General features: G+C 38.2%; 1 protein-coding gene across 4 annotated transcripts; it reads left to right on the top strand.

The window, feature by feature from the left end:
* The first annotated feature begins 65 nt into the window (after positions 1-65).
* Positions 66-22,782, top strand: LOC127655455 (TBC1 domain family member 31-like). Of its 4 annotated transcripts, none has more exons than XR_007972045.1 (23): positions 66-393; positions 568-714; positions 819-934; positions 1,027-1,205; positions 7,368-7,519; positions 7,626-7,785; positions 7,867-8,067; positions 8,201-8,371; positions 8,737-8,816; positions 8,925-9,071; positions 11,210-11,343; positions 11,450-11,583; positions 12,618-12,797; positions 13,135-13,367; positions 13,925-14,077; positions 14,160-14,295; positions 14,651-14,743; positions 14,845-14,985; positions 18,406-18,600; positions 19,054-19,198; positions 19,451-19,573; positions 19,996-20,219; positions 21,234-22,782. XR_007972045.1 is itself a non-coding variant. In XM_052143284.1 (23 exons), the coding sequence occupies exons 1-22, from the start codon at positions 320-322 to the stop codon at positions 20,142-20,144; spliced, it is 3,243 nt and encodes a 1,080-aa protein (XP_051999244.1). In that variant the 5' UTR covers positions 66-319; the 3' UTR covers positions 20,145-20,176; positions 21,234-22,782. The 4 variants fall into 4 exon arrangements, 3 of the variants coding, with proteins under 3 accessions (XP_051999244.1, XP_051999243.1, XP_051999245.1); XM_052143284.1 differs by having other exon boundaries at positions 19,996-20,176; XM_052143283.1 differs by lacking the exon at positions 21,234-22,782 and having other exon boundaries at positions 19,996-20,536.
* The last annotated feature ends 440 nt before the right edge of the window (positions 22,783-23,222 follow it).

Genomic DNA, 23,222 nt, shown 5'->3' with positions numbered 1-23,222 from the left:
CGACTCCAATACCCATAATGCCAATAAGTGTTTACAAGCGTCACTTCCTCTAACTGAAACTTTCGTCTTCCAGTAGATTCTGACTGATTCTTTATTGCCATAATTTAACAAATACTGCCATGAATGAATGATTTCATTTGCTATTATTGAAGTTGTCTTGACATGAGATTAAGGTCTAATAACGGGTATGCAGACCATCATTGCTTAATCAGATAATTAATGGATGTTCTTTCGCCGTGATTGAATCTCCCGCTGCGATGCATGTGTAGGCGGATGTGTGTTTGCTTGTAAGTGCGCGGTGATTACCTCGAATCTCAACATGCAAGTTACAGATATTGGATCTAGAGAAGAAGGGAAAATATGGCACCGAAAATTAGTAACATCAAAATTTGGGTAAGTACCAGCTTGGCGCAAACTATTGTAAACATTGAGAAAAGTGTCAGTCACACCGGGCGATGTCAAATTTTGTTAAATTTTCATCGCTGTGACTGTTTCAGATATTGTCTTAATATTTTTTTGGTTTGTTTGTTTGTTTTGTCTGTGCTCTAAATGCCCGTTCTCTTTCAGCGCTTTAGTCACTCTGATTCGTAGCGCGTCTGCTCGTCAAACCAAGACGGTTCGAATGCTGCATGTGGCTTTTGACACTACAGGGGAGTCGTTTATCGCTGGTGACCATCATGGCCATATCTATGTGTTTGACATTAGCAGGAACAGGTATAGATGTCTATTTCCTTTAACTTTTCATACGTGTTTTGCTTTTGATTTATCATTAGATGTCAACTGTAGATTCTTATTACTCTCACGCTACCATACCCAAGATTTAAGTTGGTCCAGAAAACAGGGCAAGCATGTACTGCATTAGCCTTCAACTTGAGAAGAACGACTGAGTTCCTGGTTGCTCTTGCTGATTATTCCATTAAATGCTTCGACAAAGGTAAGGGTGAGATTTAATTATAGCGTTCTCATGAAGAGAGTGTGCCCCATCAAGAATAATGCCTCATCTATTGTTCACTCTTATTATCACAGACACCAGACAGTTGGTGAGTTGGATGCGGGGTCATGAGGGTGCTGTTTCTTCCCTGTCTGTGCACAGCTCAGGCTGTTATGCCATCAGCACTTCATCAGACACAGCTCAGCTCTGGGACATTGACACCTTCCAGAGAAAGAGAAAGCTCAATATTCGGCAATCAGTTGGCATACAAAAGGTTAGACATACCACATCAAGGGTCGCAAGTTATTTGTCTTTAAACATGTATCAGTGTTTCCACAGTCATGGAAAGCTTTGTCTCACATAGCCAAGCTTTTGTCTGCTGCAAAAGGTCTGGGCAGTATTGCTGCCTAAACTGACCAAGAACCACAACTTAAGGCCCTGATATACTTCATATGTGATGTAATTTAGAACTAAAACTGGCCAAAAAGAAGCTGTTTTTACATTAGTTTCAGAGGTTCATTACAGCTCGCCTGAGCGAACTTTTAGGGAAAAAGCTGCTAAACGCCTTCTTACTGCCATTGGTCCACATTATCAGTAGGTGTGACCTGGAGCTCCACCTACCTTGAGGCTGACCGCTAATTCTGTTTACATTGTTCAGTCAGTCAAAATCGAGAGTCTGATTGTTCAGAAATAGTATGCCGTTGTTTGGCTGTTTAGAACTTCTTTGTACACCTGAACGTAGAATGAAGAAGAACTTCCCGTAAGTATATCTAGGCCTAAAGTCAGGAGCCATTTGACTGACATGTAGGGGGATCACTCACTTTGTTTCACTAGCATGTGCTGTTTTGGGGTGGGTTATATGAGATACAGTGGGTACGGAAAGTATTCAGACCCCCTTAAATTTTTCACTCTGTTATATTGCAGCCATTTGCTAAAATCATTTAAGTTCATTTTTTTTCCTCATTATTGTACACACAGCACCCCATATTGACAGAAAAACACAGAATTGTTTACATTTTTGCACATTTATTAAAAAAGAAAAACTGAAATATCACATGGTCCTAAGTATTCAGACCCTTTGCTGTGACACTCATATATTTAACTCAGGTGCTGTCCATTTCTTCTGATCATCCTTGAGATGGTTCTACACCTTCAATTGAGTCCAGCTGTGTTTGATTATACTGATATGATTTCAAATGAGAATCATGAGGTCAAAGGAACTGCCTGAAGAGCTCAGAGACAGAATTGTGGCAAGGCACAGATCTGGCCAAGGTTGCAAAAAAAATTCTGCTGCCCTTAAGGTTCATAAGAGCACAGTGGCCTCCATAATCCTTAAATGGAAGACGTTTGGGATGACCAGAACCCTTCCTAGAGCTGGCCGTCCGGCCAAACTGAGCTATCGGGGGAGAAGAGCCTTGGTGAGAGGTAAAGAAGAACCCAAAGATCACTGTGGCTGAGCTCCAGAGATGCAGTCGGGAGATGGAAGAATGTTGTAGTAAGTCAACCATCACTGCAGCCATCCACCAGTCGGGGCTTTATGGCAGAGTGGTCCGACGGAAGCCTCTCCTAAGTGCAAGACACATGAAAGCCCGCATGGAGTTTGCTAAAAAACACCTGAAGGACTCCAAGATGGTGATAAATAAGATTCTCTGGTCTGATGAGACCAAGATAGAACTTTTTGGCCTTAATTCTAAGCGGTATGTGTGGAGAAAACCAGGCACTGCTCATCACCTGTCCAATACAGTCTCAACAGTGAAGCATGGTGGTGGCAGCATCATGCTATGGGGGTGTTATTCAGCTGCAGGGACAGGAAGGCTGGTTGCAATCGAGGGAAAGATGAATGCGGCCAAGTACAGGGATATTCTGGACGAAAACCTTCTCCAGAGTGCTCTGGGCTGAAGGTTCACATTCCAACAAGACAATGACCCTAAGCACACCGCTAAAATAACGAAGGAGTGGCTTCACGACAACTCCGTGACTGTTCTTGAATGGCCCAGCCAGAGCCCTGACTTAAACCCAATTGAGCATCTCTGGAGAGACCTGAAAATGGCTGCCCACCAATGTTTACCATCCAACCTGACAGAACTGGAGAGGATCTGCAAGGAGGAATGGCAGAGGATACCCAAATCCAGATGTGAACAACTTGTTGCATCTTTCCCAAAAAGACTCATGGCTGTATTAGATCATAAGGGTGCTTCTACTAAATACTGAACAAAGGCTCTGAATACTTAGGATCATGTGATATTTCAGTTTTTCTTTTTTAATAAATGTGCAAAAATGTCAACAATTCTGTGTTTTTCTGTCAATATGGGGTGCTGTGTGTACAATAATGAGGGGAAAAACATGAACTTAAATGATTTTAGCAAATGGCTGCAATATAACAAGGAGTGAAACGTTTAAGGGGGTCTGAATACATTCCGTACCCACTGTATATTATGACAAAAATGCTATCTCATATATTACATTTTTGGAGTAATTTAATCTGATTACTTTCAACCTATTTCGTTTATTTTTATGTATTTGAGTAGGATAAACATTTTAACATAAAAGTACAAAGTAATAAAGACTGTAATAAAATAGCTTCCTCTAAGTGCTTCACAAAAAGAAATCATTACATTAGTGAAATAAACATTAATCTAACAGTAATGACTAAACTGTTAAAGTTAAAAGTTAATTTTAAGTGCATAAAACAATAGCAGCATTAATGACCATAATATCAACATAAAATGATCATAAATGAACTAAAATTAATGACCGTAAAATCAACAGCAACAACGTTGCCTAGGTCAAAGTTTTCATATACTGTTGAAGTCAGATGTTTACTTACACTTAGGTCATTAAAACTTGGCCTAAAACTTAAGTCATTAAAACTTGGAAAGTTCCAGAAAATTATGTCAATAGGCAATTAGCCAATTAGCTTCTAATAGTAGGTGCACCTGTGGATGCATTTTAAGGCCTCAGTGCTTGACATCATGGAAAAATCTAAAGAAATCAGCCAAGACCACAGAATAAAAAAAAAATCGGGGACCTCCACAAGTCTGATTCATCTTTAGGAGTAATTTCCAAATACCGGAAGGTAACATTTTCTTCTGTACAAACAATAAACCACAGAACCATGCAGCCATCATTCTGCTCAGGAATGACATGCATTCTGTTTCCTAGAAATGAATGTAGTTTCGTATGAAAGTGCAAAGCTCAATATTCGGCAATCAGTTGGCATACAAAAGGTTAGACATACCACATCAAGGGTCGCAAGTTATTTATCTTTAAACAAATATCAGTGTTTCCACAGTCATGGAAAGCTTTGTCTCACATAGCCAAGCTTTTGTCTGCTGCAAATGGTCTGGGCAGTATTGCTGCCTAAACTGACCAAGAACCACAACTTAAGGCCCTGATATACTTCATATGTGATGTAATTTAGAACTAAAACTGGCCAAAAAGAAGCGTTTTTACATTAGTTTCAGAGGTTCATTACAGCTCGCCTGAGCGAACTTTTAGGGAAAAAGCTGCTAAACACCTTCTTACTGCCATTGGTCCACATTATCAGTAGGTGTGACCTGGAGCTCCACCTACCTTGAGGCTGACCGCTAATTCTGTTTACATTGTTCAGTCAGTCAAAATCGAGAGTCTGATTGTTCAGAAATAGTATGCCGTTGTTTGGCTGTTTAGAACTCCTTTGTACACCTGAACGTAGAATGAAGAAGAACTTCCCGTAAGTATATCTAGGCCTAAAGTCAGGAGCCATTTCACTGACATGTAGGGGGACCACTCACTTTGTTTCACTAGCATGTGCTGTTTTGGGGTGGGTTATATGAGATATATTATGACAAAATGCTATCTCATATATTACATTTTTGGAGTAATCTAATCTGATTACTTTCAACCTATTTCGTTTATTTTTTATGTATTTGAGTAGGATAAACATTTTAACATAAAAGTACAAAGAGGAAGCTATTTTATTACAGTATTACTAAGTGCCTCACAAAAAGAAATCATTACATGAGTGAAATAAACATTAATCTAACAGTAATGACAGTACATGGCCAAAGTTTAAAAAAGCTGAGATGTGAAGTTAATTTTAAGTGCATAAAACAATAGCAGCATTAATGACCATAATATCAACATAAAATGATCATAAATGAACTAAAATTAATGACCGTAAAATCAACAGCAACAACGTTGCCTAGGTCAAAGTTTTCATATACTGTTGAAGTCAGATGTTTACTTACACTTAGGTTGAAGTCATTAAAACTTGGAAAGTTCCAGAAAATTATGTCAATAGGCAATTAGCCAATTAGCTTCTAATAGTAGGTGCACCTGTGGATGTATTTTAAGGCCTCAGTGCTTGACATCATGGAAAAATCTAAAGAAATCAGCCAAGACCACAGAATAAAAAAAAAATCGGGGACCTCCACAAGTCTGATTCATCTTTAGGAGTAATTTCCAAATACCGGAAGGTAACATTTTCTTCTGTACAAACAATAAACCACAGAACCATGCAGCCATCATTCTGCTCAGGAATGACATGCATTCTGTTTCCTAGAAATGAATGTAGTTTCATATGAAAGTCCAAATCGATCCCAGAACAACAGCAAAGGACCATGTGAAGATGCCGGAGGAAACAGCTAGACAAGTATCTATATCCACAATAAAAACAAGTCCTATATTGACTTAACCTGAAAGGTACCTCGGCAAAGAAGAAGCCGCTGCTCCAAAACCACCATAAAGAAGCCACATAAAAAAGGCTACAGTTTGCAAGTGTACATGAGGACAAAGATCTTGAAGAAATGTCCTCTGGTCTGATGAAACAAAAATGTCACTGTTTGGCCACAATGATCATGGCTATATTTGGAAGAAAAAGATTGAGGCTTGCAAGCCGAAGAACACCAACCGTGAAGCATGGGGGTGGCAGCATCATGTTGTGGGGGTGCTTTGCTGCAGGAGGGACTTGTGCACCTCACAAAATAGATGGCATCACGAGGAAGGAAAATTATATGGATATATTGAAGCAACATCTCAAGACATCAGCCCGGAAGTTAAAGCTTGGTCGCAAATGGGTCTTCCAAATGGACAATGACCCCAAGCACACTTCCAATGTTGTAGAAAAATGGCTTAAGGACAACAAAGTCAAGGTATTGGAGTGGCCATCACACAACCCTGACCTCAGTTCGATCGAAAATTTGTGGGCAGAACTGAAAAAGTGTGTGCGAGCAAGGAGGCCTACAAACCTGACTCAGTTACACCAGTTCTGTCTGGAGGAATGGGACAAAATTCCAGCAACTTATCGTAAGAAGCTTGTGGAAGGTTACCCAAAATATTTGACCCAAGTTAAACAATTTAAAGGCTTTACCTTTAAAACAATTTAACTTCTGACCCACTGGGAATGTGATAAAAGTAATACATCTGAAATAAATTCTTCTCTCTATTCTGACATTTCACATTCTTAAAATAAAGTAGTGATCCTAACTGACCTAAGACAGGGAATGTTTTCTATGATTAAATGTCAGGAATTGTGAAAAACTGAGTTTAAATGTATTTGTCTAAGGTGTATGTAAACATCTGACTTCAACTGTAAAAACACTGAAACACTTAACCCTTACTGCTTCCCAATAATCCATCTCCAATTACAAAGATGAGGTGCAAGATATTATCTTTTGGACGGCAAGAATATTCTAAAGAGCAGAATATTTTAAAATGGCGGAGTTCCACTTAGTCACACGAGGAACAGTTGTGTCAGGTTTTATGTCAAGTTTCATGCAGTGGGCAACAGTAGAGCGATGGGCTTTTTTCCATATTGCTGCTTATTTTGTAGTTAAACTATTGTGTACCCTGTGGGCAGGATCTTTAGAGATGACATTCACTAGATCCTGTGAAACAATTAAGGTCAATGTGTGAGCTGCACACCATTGGTAGTAAGAGGTAGTAAGGTAGTTTTTTTTAAACATATCTAGTTAATTTTAAGTGCTTAAAACAGCAACAGCAATGACACTGCTGGGTCAAAGATAACAGCTCAAAACTGTGTCACACTTATGTTAACCTTTACTACTTATTAATAGTCCATCACCTATTCCTTAGCTGAGGTGCATATATTGTTGTTGTGATGAAAAAGGAGCACATGCTCAAAATGCACTTTGGGTTAAGAATATGATGATATTGATATGGAAATTATCAATAAATTATTAACAATGAAAAGTAACTGTAGTCCAATTACGAATATTTTAATGTCATTTAATCCAATTACAAGTACTTGAGTTTTGTAATATGATTATGTAATCCAGATTACATGTAATCCATTACTACCCAGCACTGGATATATTATACCATTATAATACACTGGTATGGAAAAAAAACGATTGTACATAAATCATGGAAACTAATTGTTCAAAAGGTGTGGATAAAGGCCTCAATCCTGTGTTTGTTCTGCTGTTTGTTTTAGGTGTTTTTTCTCCCACACAGTAACACTATTCTCAGTTGCTTTAGTGATGACTCAATTTTTGCTTGGGAGAGCGACACACTTTTTTGCAAGTATCAGCTGCCTGTTCCACAGGATGGGCCCAGAATACACTACAGGACATTTGCTGTTACTCAGTAAGACTGTTGCTATTGACTTTTGCACTTTGACCAAAAACTATGAGTGAGGTACCCACTTGTGTGCTGGATGTAATCTTTTTTTTGTTTGTTTTTTTTTTTGTAGAGATGGAAAAACACTTGCTGCAGCTGGACGCTCCAATTTAGTCCACTTGTGGTGCCTGGAGAGCCAACAGCTGTTGAGAGTTATCCAAATGTCTCCAAAAGTCAGGACAGTAAGATACCTGGATTTCCTGCCAGATAGTTTTGATGGTGGATCCAACCAGGTACTAATAAGTTACTGTTTATTAGTAGTTCATAAGGTTATTATGAAAATAACGAATATTTCATAAATGCTTTTTCCTCAGACTCTGGGTGTTTTGAGCCAAGAAGGCATCATGCGCTTCATTAATATTCAGACATGCAAGCAGATCTTTGAAATAGGGTCTCATGAGGATGCCATCTCCTCAGCAAGCATTAGTCCTAAGGGCCATCATATTGTTGCTGTAATGGACAGTGGTGCACTTAAAATCTATGACGTACGAAGTCTTACACCAGATATCAGTCAGGTAAATGTTCTTTTTGCATATACTGCCTTGATTAGTTTTTTGGCATGCAATTAATTGCTGTTACTACAGAATATCTGCTTTTGACTTTTCAATATAAGTGTGTTTGTGTGTGTGTGTGTGTGTGTGTGTGTAGCCTCCTCAGCCTTTGTTGAAAAAGGTCACAAAAGGCAACAGCAATGAGGGGTTCTGTTTGAAAGTGAAGGTGCAAACGGGAACAGGTCAGCATCCGGTCAAAACATCAGGACGCAGAATCCAAACCAAAGTACTCCCACGGCCCACTGCTTCTACACTGGATAACAAAGAGGTTCATTTTTTTCCTTTGGTCTGGTAAAATGGTAAAGCATTAAACACCTATTAAGTTTAAAAACACTAACTTGAAGGGGCAGCTGTGGCAGAGCGGGTTGGCCACTAATCACAGGGTTGGTGGTTCGATTCCTGGCCCACATGCCGAAGTGTCCTTGGGTAAGACACTGAACCCCAAGTTGCTCCCAATGGCTGGCTAGCGCCTTGCATGGCTGCTCTGCCGTCATTGGTGTGTGTGAATGGGTGAATGAGTCACAGTGTATAGGGCTTTGAAAACCGCAAAGGTTAAAAAAGCACTATATAAGTGCAGACCATTTACTATTACAGCTGACCAGATTACAATTATCTATTTTCCTTCTCACATAGATTGATTTGCCCAATGGCCTGAATAGGAAAAGACTACAAGCATTACTGAGAGCATTTGGGGAATTCCCAGCCAAATACAGGTTACATTTAAAATAAATATTTTGTTGACACAATGTTTGGTTATTTTAATGTGACCAGCTTTATGAAATGTGGTGCGTGTGGTTTGTTTTTGCATTTACATTGTGCAGGATGTTTATTTGGCGTTCTCTGTTGCATCTGCCTGAGAACCATGCAGCTTTCAGCAGTTTGACCAACAAAGGCTTGTACTCTGCATACATGTCCCTTCAGGAACGGTTCCCCATCAAAAGCCACAAACTGCAGAGAGGCCTACAGAGGTAGACAAAAAACATGATTCATTTTGTCAATTAATGTATCGAAGAAAAGATATTGGTTAGATATATACAGAATATGAATGTCAAGCCCTGTGTATCCCTCTATGTTTCTTTTGTTTTGTATAAAATTATGCTGGCATATACAGGGAAAATATTAGTGAAGTTTAATATTGTGATTTCCAGCCCTGGAAAATAAATGGAAATTACTAGTAAAATCTTGGAAATAGTAATGGAAATATCTATAGGAATCACATTTGTTTTCTAGTTTTTCTCTGCTCTAAAATATTTAATCGGCTAGATATTGCTATTTGTAAGTGCTTGCTCAGAGTAAAACAGAGCAAATCAGCATTGAAACATCAGTCTGTTCATTGAAATTTATGCTGGAGGCATTTATACATTAACATGTATCAAATCTGCCCCAGCAATCTCTATAAAATTATTTTATAAATTTGTACACAGTAATCATGAATCAGCTAAAAAGGAAATGGACCAGTTATGTGTCGGCTCCACCCCCACGTTTCCCGCTCCAACTCTCCAGAATTGTAATCATCCAAACCTGACATTTGTTAACAATCTCATCAGTGTGTGTGTGTGTGTATACGAGTAAACGCCAACTGAAGACCTGTAATTAAAACAACAAACAAAAGGCTCAGCACGAAGAGAAAATCACAAATGGATCAGGAAGTCGATCTAGACAAAACAATGAAGAGTACTTGGTGTGAGTATATATATATATATATACTCACACCAAGTACTCTTCATTGTCTTGTCTAGATCGACTTCCTGATCCATTTGTGATTTTCTCTTTGTGCTGAGCCTTTTGTTTTTTGTTTTAATTACAGGTCTTCAGTTGGCGTTTACTCGTGTTTCTTTTGTGTTAATAAACCTGCATTTGGGTTCCTGTATATTCTGCTAGCTTCATCTGATTTGACAGAATACTAGACCAACATTATGAATTCAGCAGGATCTGCGTCTCTCTTAGTTTTGCTGGCAGTCCACAATCAGCAGTTCCAGCAACACAGGGAGACACTCCCATGAGATTCGGCATCTCCTGGACAAAATTCTTAGAGCCTAGCATGGTGATTCTACACAGTCTAATCACAATCCAAATCCCACATCTTTGGCCACTCCACCACACAATCCCACTCAGTTGCTCCTTCCACCTCCTGCTTCAGCATCATCCAGTTCTCTAGCAACACCAACAAGCTATGTGGGTTTTGCAGAAGAGTGCAGTGGCTTTCTGCTCCAGTGCTCATTGGCATTCGAAACGCAGCCTCAGCAATTCCCCATCGAATGCTCAAATCACTTTCATCATCTCTCTTCTCACTGGAAAGGCCCTACAGTGGGAGGAGTCCATATGGAAACAAGGAGGTTCCGTCAGACAATCGATCCATGCCTTCACCACCCACTTCAAAGAAGTCTTTGAACCATCCGCTGTGGGTTCTCATGCCAGTGAACAGCTCAGATGGCTTTAGCAGGGCAGTCTGTCCATCTCTGCTTATGTTCTTCATTTCCGCATTCTTGCCACTGCTAGCCATTGGAATTAGCCTGCTTTAATGCGTTATCGCCAGGGGCTGAATAGTAGGCTCCAAATACACCTCGCTGGTGTTGACGACTCACTGGGATTGGAATGTCTCTTTCAGCACTCCATTTACATTAATCGACACCTTCAGCAGTGTTCTGCAGAACCTGTAACCATTCCACCACCCATCACCATATCCAAACCACTGGACAAGGAACTCATGCAAGTGAATTCCACCCATCTGACACGATAGGAGAAGGAGACTTAATAACAAACTTTGCCTCTATTGTGGAGTGGCGGACCCAGTTCTTATGCAATCAGGGCATAGATATAGAATTTAAAGATTTAGAAACTCGTTAATTCCTGTAGCAGTATATTGGTTAAACTCGTAGTTTGTGACTTAACTATTTTAATATGTTTTATTGCGTAGAAATTGTGAATTTTATTTGTGTATTATCCTGATGAATCCATATTGCTCTTGACCTAAATATTGATCTCTTTTTGTGTTATGTTGACTTGTGTGTTTGGATAGTTTAATGTGAGACTTGTGCAAATGATATTTCCCAAAGGATAAATAATACATTAAACGGATATTTATGTATGTCATTTAAAATTTCAGAGTGCTTTCTGCCCTTGCTCACTGGGCAGCCGTCTTTGGTGAGACAGATTATCTCCCTCTACTGGCCTTTCCATTTGTCAAACTGTTCCAGAACAATCCACTGATCTGCTTTGAAGTAGTGGCCACAGTCATTGGTAGGTGAAGATGAACTAGTGCAGAATTGGGTGACTCTTTAGCAATAGCTCAATGATTAAATCCTTAAGCAAGTGACTTTAAAAGTTTTGGACTCTTCTTTTACAGTGAACTGGTGCCAGCACTGGTTTGAGTACTTTCCGAACCCTCCACTTAATGTTCTGAACCTGGCTGAGAATGTGCTGGCCCATCATGATAGAGAGCTGCTTCAGCATTTTGTTGCCTGTGGTGTTACCTCACAGGTAAAAGATATTGCACAATTGTTTAAAAATTAATTTGGGCACTTTCAGACACTTAAGTCATAGTTCAAATAACTGAATATAATTGTATTACTGTAGATACAAAATATCAAAGCATGTGGCATCTGCAATCAAATTATATTAGAGCTTTTCTTAGCCATTTTTGCATTTTTTTACTATATGGACATTTTGCTCCCCAAAGTTTGACAACAGAAAGTGTCAGAGTACTTTTGTTTTAAAGGTGCTGTAGGTGACTTTTCTTTTTATGGATTGGTTTGCAGAAAATGTTCCTATTCACTGTAAATATAAAACATAAATGGGGCCACTGTCAAGTCTTCTGATTGGCTGTCAAAGAACTTTTAATGCAGTTTTTGCCAACCAGTCAATTTGCGCATTCTGAGATGTAGTAGCTGAGGGTTCTTTTTTTCCACGGTTGTTTTTGACAACCCTGCGTATGTGTCTAAATCAGTGGCTAAGTCTGATGAAGTTGTAGAACCACCAATATCGTTTACTTTACATTTACATTTATTCATTTAGCAGACGCATTTATCTAGAGTGACTTACAAAACGAGGAAGGATACAACTTAAAACTAGCAAATTGCACAGAGCTTGCTGTTCACATGCCCGATCCTCGTATGGTGTCACGTGATTTCCCGATACTATTGTCTTGAGAGCAGGATGGCCAATGATTCAAATAAATCCAATATACATAATACAATTTAACAGCAAATCGGATGTACACAAAATGTCTAAAGTGAAATACTTATTTTCTACAATATTTAATCATATTTGTTCAAACTTAATATGATTGAGAAGTAAAAATTATTTTTTAATTATTTAACATCCATTAACTTTTATTCATTGATTTTGTAACTGACACAAGGGGTCTGTAATACTTCTATTAATTAGCCAATCGAACACAGTTATCAGCTGATGCCAATAATCCTAATATTACCAAATATCGTCTGATTTATCGGCCTGGCAGATATAATGGTCTATCACTACTTACCTTTAATTTTGAACACTTTCTCCCCCAGCTGTATGCATGGCCCCTTTTTGAAACTCTGTTCTCTGAGGTACTGATCAGAGAAGAGTGGCTGAAACTATTTGACAACGTTTTCTCGAATCATCCCTCGTTTCTTCTTATGGCTGTGGTGGCCTATGTTACCTGCTGCAGAGCACCACTGCTGCTTTGTACTGACAAGAAGGACTTTGAGGTAGAACTTTATTCCTCTATTACATTTCGCCTTCACAGGTCATTTTAAACATATATTTTTCCACGGTATGTTTAACCTTTATGTACAGACAGTTTGGCTTAAAAGACACGTTCATCCAAATATGAGTGCTCCCATCTCATGTTTTTATTTTATTTATTGAACACTATTTTACAGTGTATGTTACAGTTTATTTAAATACGTGATATCTGATAAATACTAATGAACTACATGTACTTGCGGTGTAATTTACAAAGAGTTGTTTGTAAGTACATATTAAATAATATGCGTCACATAAACTATTTAAAATGAAATGTTACCAAAATGTTCCCCTATCCAGTACTTTTTCCATCATCGGAACAGCTTGGACATTGGCGCCATGCTGAAAGAAGCCTATCGGCTGATGGAAAACACCCCTGCTGACATCCACCCCAGCTCCACGCTGAGTGAATTTGAACCTCTTACACAGGGGCAGTACCCCATCTTTAACAAATACCCCACCTTCATAGTGGAGTACCAATCCCAAGAACGCGAGAGGATCCGTCATCAGGAAGTGGAATATCTAAGAGAGAGGTGCAAACTTTCATTCATACCTTTATAAAACTTGTTCTAATTTATTTAAAAAAAAATTCAGGCTACTATTTGTCTTCTACAATGATTTGACACTGTTGTTCAGCATTTATACTGACACATAAGGTTCTTGTAGCTTAACTTGTAGAGCATGGTACATCTGCCAAAGGTGTAAATGTAGCATCATTCAAAAGCAAGTTACTGGTTTCTGATGCCATTGTTGAAATATAGCATACCTCCTCATCTCTTATTTATTCCACAACCAAAATTGTCCAATAAAGGGGACTTGCCAAGATAAAGTAATACTGAGTAGAGTTCAGCTGGTCATGTGATCTCAACTTAGCGGCCACCATGTAACACACCATACATACCCTTAATGTAAAATAAAACTGCTTTTTCTAGGTCAGTGATATGACATATAGATAATATGTGAGTGTACATAATTTTATACATCTTTGTCCTCTTAATTTCATACAAAAGTGAAATTCCAAAATTCGAAAAATACCTTGTGCACTTTAAAAAAAAAAAAAAAAAAAAAGTCTGTTTGTTTCTCCATATAGACAGGAGGTTCAGGAGCTGCATGCTGAGGCAGTCAGACAGCAGGCTGAGTTTGAGGCCTGGTACAAACAGCAGGAGCTGCTTGTGCAAGGAGAGGAGCAACATAGAAGGATCCTACAGGAAGAGGAGAATAAACTTGCAGAACAGAGAGCTAGGTCAGTGTCATTTCATATACAGGATTTCAATTTTGCTCTTTGACATACTTGCAGTTCACCGGAATTAATGTACTGTGCTTAGATTGGCTGCTATGAAGCGTGAGCTAAAGGTGAAGGAACTCAATCTGATTGACTCTGCCAGAAGACGTTTTCTAAAGCACCAACAGGATCAGCGCAGAATCCAGCTCCAGAGACTTGATGATGAGATTCAGAGAAAGGTTTTGTACTCCTGTTCCCATTTAATCGTTCACTGTTATGTAAATCAGTTAAGTAATATCACACAATATTACACTGATTTGGCTGCAAGCAGAGTGCCCCTGGTAAATCACAGCCGTGCTGATATTTAGTGCAACAGCGTGATTGCGAATTCGATTTTTCTTTTATTCACTAGTTCTATAAACAAAAAGTTAATATTGAGGAACTTTGGCCAGTTTGTAGTTTTTTTTTTCTCTGCCATCAAAAATGGTTCAAAAGAGGCTGTATCAACATTTGTGTATTCACAAACTTAAAAAGATTTTAAGTATTTAGGAAGGCAGGAAAGAGTAAATATTTGTGTCTTTTTATTGTACTTAGATGGTGCTGCGAGATCAGGAGACGGCGACAGCTGTTCATGATATAGAAGTAAGACAGATGGAGCTGGATGCACAGCGACACCTTTTTGAACAGGTTGGCCCAGACAGAAACTTTCTAAACAACTTTTTCTTGACAAGTTTCTGTTTAGCCAAGATACATGCATCTATCTGATCGTTTCATTTTTGGCCTTTTAGCAACTGGCCAAGGAGCAGGAGCAAGTGAGTCAGGAGGTGAATGCGGAGGTGGAAACACGGAGACGCAGGGCTGAAATAGAAGATTCTACCCTCCACAATCTCATTGAAACAGATGCTGATCTCAGCCAGAAAAACAAGAGGGTATTTCCTACTTACTACTAGAGATAATTGGTTTGACCGGTATTTCTAACCAATATTTACACTTAATCGGTTCTTTGAAATCAGGTTTACCAAAAAAGTTAAACATAGCTCTAAAACAAAGATGAACTCTCATAGTGGATTACAAATTGCCCTAGTCTTAGATATGTTGCCAATAAAGCAGGTTTAATAAAAAAAAAAATGTGTTGGCCATCCACAGTATTAATCTGGTGTACGAAATGACACTATTCTGCCCTAAAGTGTGAGTCCCACTTAACCTGATATCAGAATGACCGCATAACCTAAATGGCTTGATTATGAAAACAAAATAAATGCTGCCACTGCTACACAGCAATAAACTTCAGCATCATCAACGCTAGATGAAGACATCCATCCTTCCTTTGTGTCTACAATTTGTTTTATAACACTGGTAAAGCACATCCTATATTGGACACTTAAATGTAAAAATTGTCAATTCAAAGATTAAACTGTTTTCCTAGAGTGCCTTTAAATGAATAGCTCATCCAAAAATGAACATTCTCTCATTATTCACTTACCCTGATGCCATTCAAGATGTGTATAACTGTCTTTCTTCAGCAGAATACAAATTAAGATTTTTATAAGATAGAGCTCTGTCAGGTCCTTATAAGATAGAAGTACACAGATGCCAACACTTTGGTCTAAAACATTTAGGCAGCATAAAAGTATTCCATGCGACTCCAGTTGTTCAACTAATGTTTTCTGAAGTGAATCGATAGGTTTATGTAAGAAACAAGTTGATTACAAACATTTAAATCAGCGCTTCTATCCAGAGCTCTGATGCTGTTTGAAATAGCCGAACTCTTGTGTGATGATCGTTCTTCTGTTGTAAATAAGCACCGCTTCAGAATTCTTGCGTGAACTCGCCGACGCGCTTAAGTCATGCTTCACGTCAGCTGCTGGCAGGAATCTTTATTTAAAAGTTAATAACGTTTTAATTATCTATTTATATTTTACACAAACCTGTTGATTTTCTTCATAAGACATTCATTGATCGACTGGAGTCATGTGGATTACTTTTATACTGCCTAAATATGACCTTTTGACCGTCAAACCGCCAGCAGCATCATGGCACCCATTCGCATTTATTGTATGGCCATACAGAGCTGAAATCTGCTTATACATTTTTTTATTTTGGTTCTGTTGAAGAAGGAAAGACATACACATTTGGGATGGCTTAAAGGTGAGTAAATTATGAGAGAATTATCATTTTGGGTGAACAATTTCTTTAATGGCTTAAATATACTCTCAGAGATGTTCTTATTCATTCTTTGTTCAGAGGTAAAAGGAAGTTCTAAACAGTCGAGCAACGGTTTACTGTTTGTGAGCATTCAGACTGCCACACTGCTGTGGGTGGCGTTTAGAGGAGCATTTAACTGAGGATGCTCAGTAAAACTAATGTTTCACTAAAATGTGTTATAAATGACTTTATGCCTCAATCTATGAGTAGAATTCACACAAGATCAGTAAAAGAAGCTGTTTTAACCACTCTGATTTAAAGTAATATATATGTAGTAGAAAAGGTTTAATTTGTCTTTTTTACATTTTTAATTCATAGCACTAGTACGCTAACATGCTATATGCGGCCATATTATGTGCCAGATACACTTTGTTATTGTCATTTATGACACTGATACTGCTGCAAAAATCAGTGTATAAAAGTGTTAATGTGCAGAAAAAAGACAAAAGAATGATGATGGGATTACTTTGGGAATATGTGTAAATGGCTTTCACTGCACATGAGTGAATGGGCATTTGAGTAGATTTGATTCCTTTAGTAGACTTTTTAAACAAAACAAAAAAATTGTATGACGATTGTACAGATGTAGGTAAATTTGCACCAGCTTGCTTATAACTCTAAATGTCAGTGTGTACTTGATGACTGATTTTGACTGACTCAATGAGATAAACAGAATAAGCTGTCGGCATCAAGGTAGGTGGAGCTTCAGGTCACACATACCAATGACATGGACCAATGGCAGCAAGAAGGTATTTAGCAGTTGTTACATTTTCCTAAGTTTGCCCACAAGAGCTGTTACGAACCGCCAAAACAAATGCAAAAACAGTCTTTTTGCCAGATTCTGTTCTAAATGATGTCACACCTGTTCATTCTTTGATTTCATATGAAGTATATTTGGGCCTTAAGGCTGCTTTCACACTAGCACTTGGTGCACACCCTAGTTTGAATGACGTCAAAGTTTGGATGATGTGAATGCTGTTTTCCGAACTGAGTCCATTTGAAAAGGTGGTTTAGAGTATGGTTAATGTGAACTCTGGTTATGGTTCACTGCTGATATGATGAATGCAGTCGTACCAAATCACGGAAGTGAACTGCTTGTAATAACGTATAATCTGCATCTTTTCAGGCTCCAGATTGCAATTATTATGTTGTAATGCATTTCTCATACCTGTTTGTGTCCAAATAAATCCCCTTCAGAGCGGAACTGACATTCTTCACATCACATCACAACTTATTTGCGGACTCGTGGCAGAAAAACGCTAACATTCTTCACACTATTGCACATTCATTGCATCTGTGGCAGACAAACACAAGTGTTGTCTTGTGCATGTAAAGGTCTGGTGGCAATCCAAAGAGATTAATACTTTAATAACACTGTGAATCTGATGTCTTATTGAGTTATTACTTAGATTTCACACTTGGTTCGATTGCTTGGTCCAAACTAGAATTAGTTTCCTCCCCCTGCCCCCGCTGGTCTCTGCTTACATCATATTATTTGGGTCTGATTCGCTGTCCAATTGCATCATCATTGTAAGTACAAGCAGCAGCAGTTTACCACTGGATCTTGGTAACAACTCAAGAAGATGTCAGCGTCACAGTGTTATTAAAGTATTCATCTCTTTGGTTTTGCCAATAACAATAGCTATGAACAGAATGACTTGTGTTTGTCTGCCACGGACTAATTGAATATGCAATGATGTGAAGAATGTTAGCGTTTGTCTGATGGCAATTTATTTGGAAACAAGCAGGCATGAGAAATGCATTATACCACAATAATTACGATCGGGAGCCTGCAAAAAAGAGGTTTATTTCTGATATTTTTTTTTAGGACGATTGTGTTCATTTTAGCAGCAAACCGTACCCCAGACCACCTTTTTAAGCAGACTCTGGTGCGGTTCACGGATGTGCACCCAAGTTCGGAAAGCAGTGTTCAGATCATCCAAACAAACCCTAATTGGATGTCAAATGAACCCGGGTGTGCACCAATAGTGAAAGTGTGAAAGCACCCTAATTATCTTGCCGGACAATTCACTCCACCCATCTCCCATTTCCTTTTTAATTTCTTTTCTTTCTCATTAATAACAAACGTGCATGTTGCAGTTGGTAATTGATGAGACCAATTACAAGCTTTAAACATCTTTTAGGTAATGGAAGAGTCTCTGGCAGAGGTGGGGCAGATGGAAGTGGATGCTGATTGGCAGGCCGAGGTGATCAAGCGATTGCAGAAGACAGAGGAGAGGCAGGAAAAGCAAAGAGATCAACTGGTAAACCTTTGCAAGCAAACACGTGCGAAGGAAGAAGAAATAGTCCAGCTAATGGTTGAAGTGGAGGGAAAACAGGTGAGAAATCTTAACCTGCACACATTTTAAGGGGCGTTCACACTACAACTCGCGCTCCATTCAAACGCATCCGAACACGAGAGACTGGAAACGCAAGCTCATGCAAATACATTTTGTACGTCACTGTGCACCAACGTTCAAGTTTGGTGAACTCTGATTTGTGAATCTGCATGACGAGAGGACACGTGACCAATAGAAGATCGAAACGTCACACACTGATCTCTTGGCTCAATTCATTCTTTTTTTGTTATTTTTGAAGTGGTATTTACTAAAACCAGAAGCTCACCCATGACATCATGTCCTGGTCCGTTGAGTTGTCAAAAAAAAAAAATTGCATGCTCAAAGCCTAATGTGACCGCCCCTTCATTGTTTTTGAGGTAACAAGTAGACCAGTTTCATAAGACATCATTCACTTGGAAATAAAACAATGACGTTATGTCGGTATGGTCTCAGTGGGATGATGTGTTAGCTAAACAAGCTGAACTGGATGAGGAAAGACAGGCAGCTGTAAACGCCCAGTGGAGGTCACTTATCTCTCAGGAAACAGAGACTAAGCAACATCAAGGCAAGCTGCAAAAGAGTCTGGAGGATTCACTAAGTGAGTTAAGCAAAATATTCACACACAAATATTTTTTATTTTAACAAATTATTTCTCTTACGGTTACATTTTATAGTGCCATAGCAATACAGAAGTACTTTGAAATTTTGTGGGAAGGAATCATTATAAATGAGTCTGTTAAACTTTACACATGCTAACAACATTTGGTAATCATCATGCATTTTGAGGGGTTTCCAGCCCTCTCATAGTGTGTGTGTGTGTGTGTGTGTGTGTGTGCGCGCATGCGTGTAGATCATCAGAAAGAAAAGAGGCTCCGATCTTCCTGCTCGTCCAGAGGGCTGCTGCACAAGCCCCAGATTAAGACCACCAACATATCCTTGAACAATCAGTCCCCCTCAGATAATTCATCTTACTGTGAGTATTATTTTGAAGACCCCATGAAATCAAAATGGAGTTCTGTGGCTTTTAGTCCATGTCTATTAGCTATTGTACTCCCTAAAGGTTGATAAATCTAATGCACTCCCGAATGAGAGTGACACATCCCCTAATACCACACTTCTGACTAGCAATAGCAAGTGACAAAGCAAGCTTTTGTTGGCTCTTTAAAAGTAAAAAAAAAAAAAAAAAAGACCATCTATATGTCCCACCCCAACTTCCTTATTCATTTGGATGTAAATTGCGCTCATCAAGGGATTTTATGGGATTGATCATTACTTTCTGAAATTAGAAAAATAAGCTTTCATAATGGTCATCTGAAATGGTGAGTTACTCCTACTGAGTTGTTGTGCAGCAACACGCTTCCTTGTTAGCTGTGTGTCATGACCTCGTCTTTATAGTTTCTTTAGATCGTGGCCGAGGGGAGCTTGACTGTAAGGAAAGGGAGTTGATGGATGAAATCAGGGAACTGAGGACAAAATTGGCTGCCAGGGCCAGAGTTACTGACTTCAACTCAACTTCAGCCATCTCTTCTATACACTCTCACTGACTACTGACATCACCACCAAGACAAGTGCCAAAGTGGGTGGAACCAGGCACACATTGGATAGAATGTTTTTAGATGGTATGAGAAGCTCATTTTGTTGTGAATTATTTGCTTCACAATGACATGAATTCTTTTTCCTACAGATTAATATTTGAATTTTTTTTCAGTGTACAATTTTTTTTTTTTTTTTATTAAGTCTTTGGTGGAATTATTATTTTATGTGAAATAAAATTCATTTTCTTCATGGGTGACAAATGTCACTTGATTTCATGATTGTTGTTAAAGCAAATGCAAATTGTGTTTTTGTTTTTTCTTTTGTATTTTAATGTGAAGAATATGATTTGCTTTGAAAATGTGCTTTATTTTAAAAATTAAAGTTTGATAAATTAAATGTAATTAAAATCAAAAGTATATACTCACTTTTTCTGTGTAAACATGTAGGCTCTGCTTTCGTAAGCACGCAGTGACCATGCAGTGAATTTGTGCGTGAGTGGCCGTGGGGGGGAGAGCGTTCGCGCTATCTGTGGGTGTATGCGCACAAACTGTGGGTGTACTGTATGTTAATGAAGTATCGCAAAGTGCAATTTGCTACACTGCCTGGCCAAAAAAAAAAGTTGCTGTTTGGATTTAAATAAGCAGATACTTAAGACTGTATGATTGGATAATTATTGCAGTGATTAATATGTTTCAGCTGGCAACAAATCTTTCAACCCTAAATGATGCGGTGTAGCTTCTCATTTCTTACAAAACCATGTCAGAAGACGTATCCCGTGGTCGTGGAAAAGATGTTACTGTCCATCAAGCAAAGAAAACAAATAAGGAGATTGCTGAAATCACTGGAATTGGGTTAAGAACTGTCCAACTCATTATTAAAACCTGGAAGGATAGTGGTGAACCATCAGCTTTGCGATTTGGTCAGGAAAAATATGGAATGATTGTGATCGGTGATCACTAACCATCGTAAAAAACTGACAGTAGATCAGTAGCTCAGCAACGTTATACAGCAGTAAAATTAAGTCATCTGACTTGCTGAATGTTCTGAATGACAAGTTTATCCCATCAATGCATTTTTTTTCTTCCCTGATGGCACAGGCATATTCCAGGATGACAATGCCTACATTCATCAAGCTCAAATTGTGAAAGAGTGGTTCAGGGAGCATGAGGATCATTTTCACACATGAATTGGCCACCACAGTGTCCTGACCTTAACCCTATTGAAAGTCTTTGGGATGTGCTGGAGAACACTTTATGGAGTGGTTCGACTCTCCCGTCATCAATACAAGATCTCGGCCAAAAATGTATGCAACTTGTGATAGAAATAAATGTTGTGACATTGCATAAGGTTTTAAAAAGAAATGCCAAGACAAATGATTGCCGTAATCAAAGCCAAAGGCGGTCCAACAACATATTAGAGTAAGCAACTTTTTTTTTTACTTTTTCTTTTTGACTAGGCTGTGTATTTTCCAGAGAAATAGGTCTTTGCGCTAAGGTGTTTGAAAAGCATGTCTTATCTCACCGCAAAGTCCAAACACGGTTCCTGCATTTGCAGTTTGGATATTTCACAAGCAGGTGGTAATAAAGTTAATGTCCAATCTCTCACAATAAAGGGGAACATCAAAAAATGTCCCTGACAATCACTGTTGTAGCTGTTTTATGAAACAAAAATGTGAGATTTGTGTTAACATTTCTATAGGTCATGGTTTATTTTTCAGTCATTATTATTGTTTATATTTGTATTCATGATCTAATTTGTATTCATATTTTTACACCTGTTGTTGTAGTGATTTTTAAGCCCAAAAGAGGCTGGTGGAAGAATTTGGAGAGGATTACATTTTTGGATATAGGGAGGTGATTATATTAAAATGTTTTGACCACTTCGTTAATTTATTTATATTTTAATTTACTCTGAAATGTGATTTAAATTAAGAAATATTTTTGGTATTTCAAATAATGAATTACATTTTTATAACAAAATCGACATGTAGAAGTTAAGTGTGTGCAAAAATCCACAGCCTAACCAGGAAGTAACAGTCACTGTTAATACTAGCCATGATTTTTGTGTCACTTGATCAATATGATTAATAATAGGCCTACTTACATTCTCTATTTTTTAACCGAGCATACTGATAAGAACCATATTTTCCATGCGTATAAATGGAGCGTGCACTAGAATGGACAACATAATAACCGGAGAAGAACCTCAAAATTAAATTGCACAATTTCGCCAAACCCATTTGCAGCCAGTTTGGGCAGCTTGCTAAGTTTTGAGGAACACCCGTAATCACATTTGATAAGCACGCTTCAGGCTGTTGCTGGGAGGCGAGGATGAACTATCGTTATTGAACACTTCAGGCTACGGGTGCTGATGAGAGTGGGCAAGTTGTGTTTTCATTTAAATTCTGATTTGTAGATTTATAAACTCTTATTTCTGCAATTACGCTGCAGAAAACAACAGACAGTCCTGGTTCGGTCTAGATAATCAAATATAAACAGTTGTCTATAGTAAAATAATTTATCATATAGACGTATACCGGCTTTGTTGCGGAATGTAACGTAATGTAATGTAACGCACTTGAGAATTATAATTTTTTACTTTTTTGGCTGTTATTTGTCCTCCATTTGAATTTATCTGTTTACAAGAATAGGATGCAAATACAAAAGGAAAAATAATAGTTATGTCATTTCTTTTTAGTTCATGTTCATTTTTCCATTTGATAATGAATTGCTGTTTAATGCTTTGAAATAAATCTGTTTCTCAACGTTTCTGCATTTTATGTTTTACTGTGTTCATTCAGTTCACAGTATCATAGTTTTTTTCTGTGCCTAGACAGGCTGCTATTCTCAGTACATATCTGAATGAAGCTAGATGTACGATTTCATTAATTGAAATGAAGCTAAATGGTTCATGTAGGCCTGCTATTACCAACCATAGTATATATAATTTTGTGTTGTTGTCTCTTCTTCAGGTCATTCACTATTTACATCCAAAACAGAATGAATAGGCTATAAAATTTAGAAAATTACTTAACTTTTTTTTTTTTTTTTTTTAAATGCATTTATGAAAAACATCAAAGCAACTTT

This window comes from Xyrauchen texanus, chromosome 15 (genome assembly GCF_025860055.1).
Source record: "Xyrauchen texanus isolate HMW12.3.18 chromosome 15, RBS_HiC_50CHRs, whole genome shotgun sequence".
Lineage (NCBI taxonomy): Eukaryota > Metazoa > Chordata > Actinopteri > Cypriniformes > Catostomidae > Xyrauchen > Xyrauchen texanus.
This window is presented reverse-complemented; position numbering and strand designations above follow the sequence as displayed.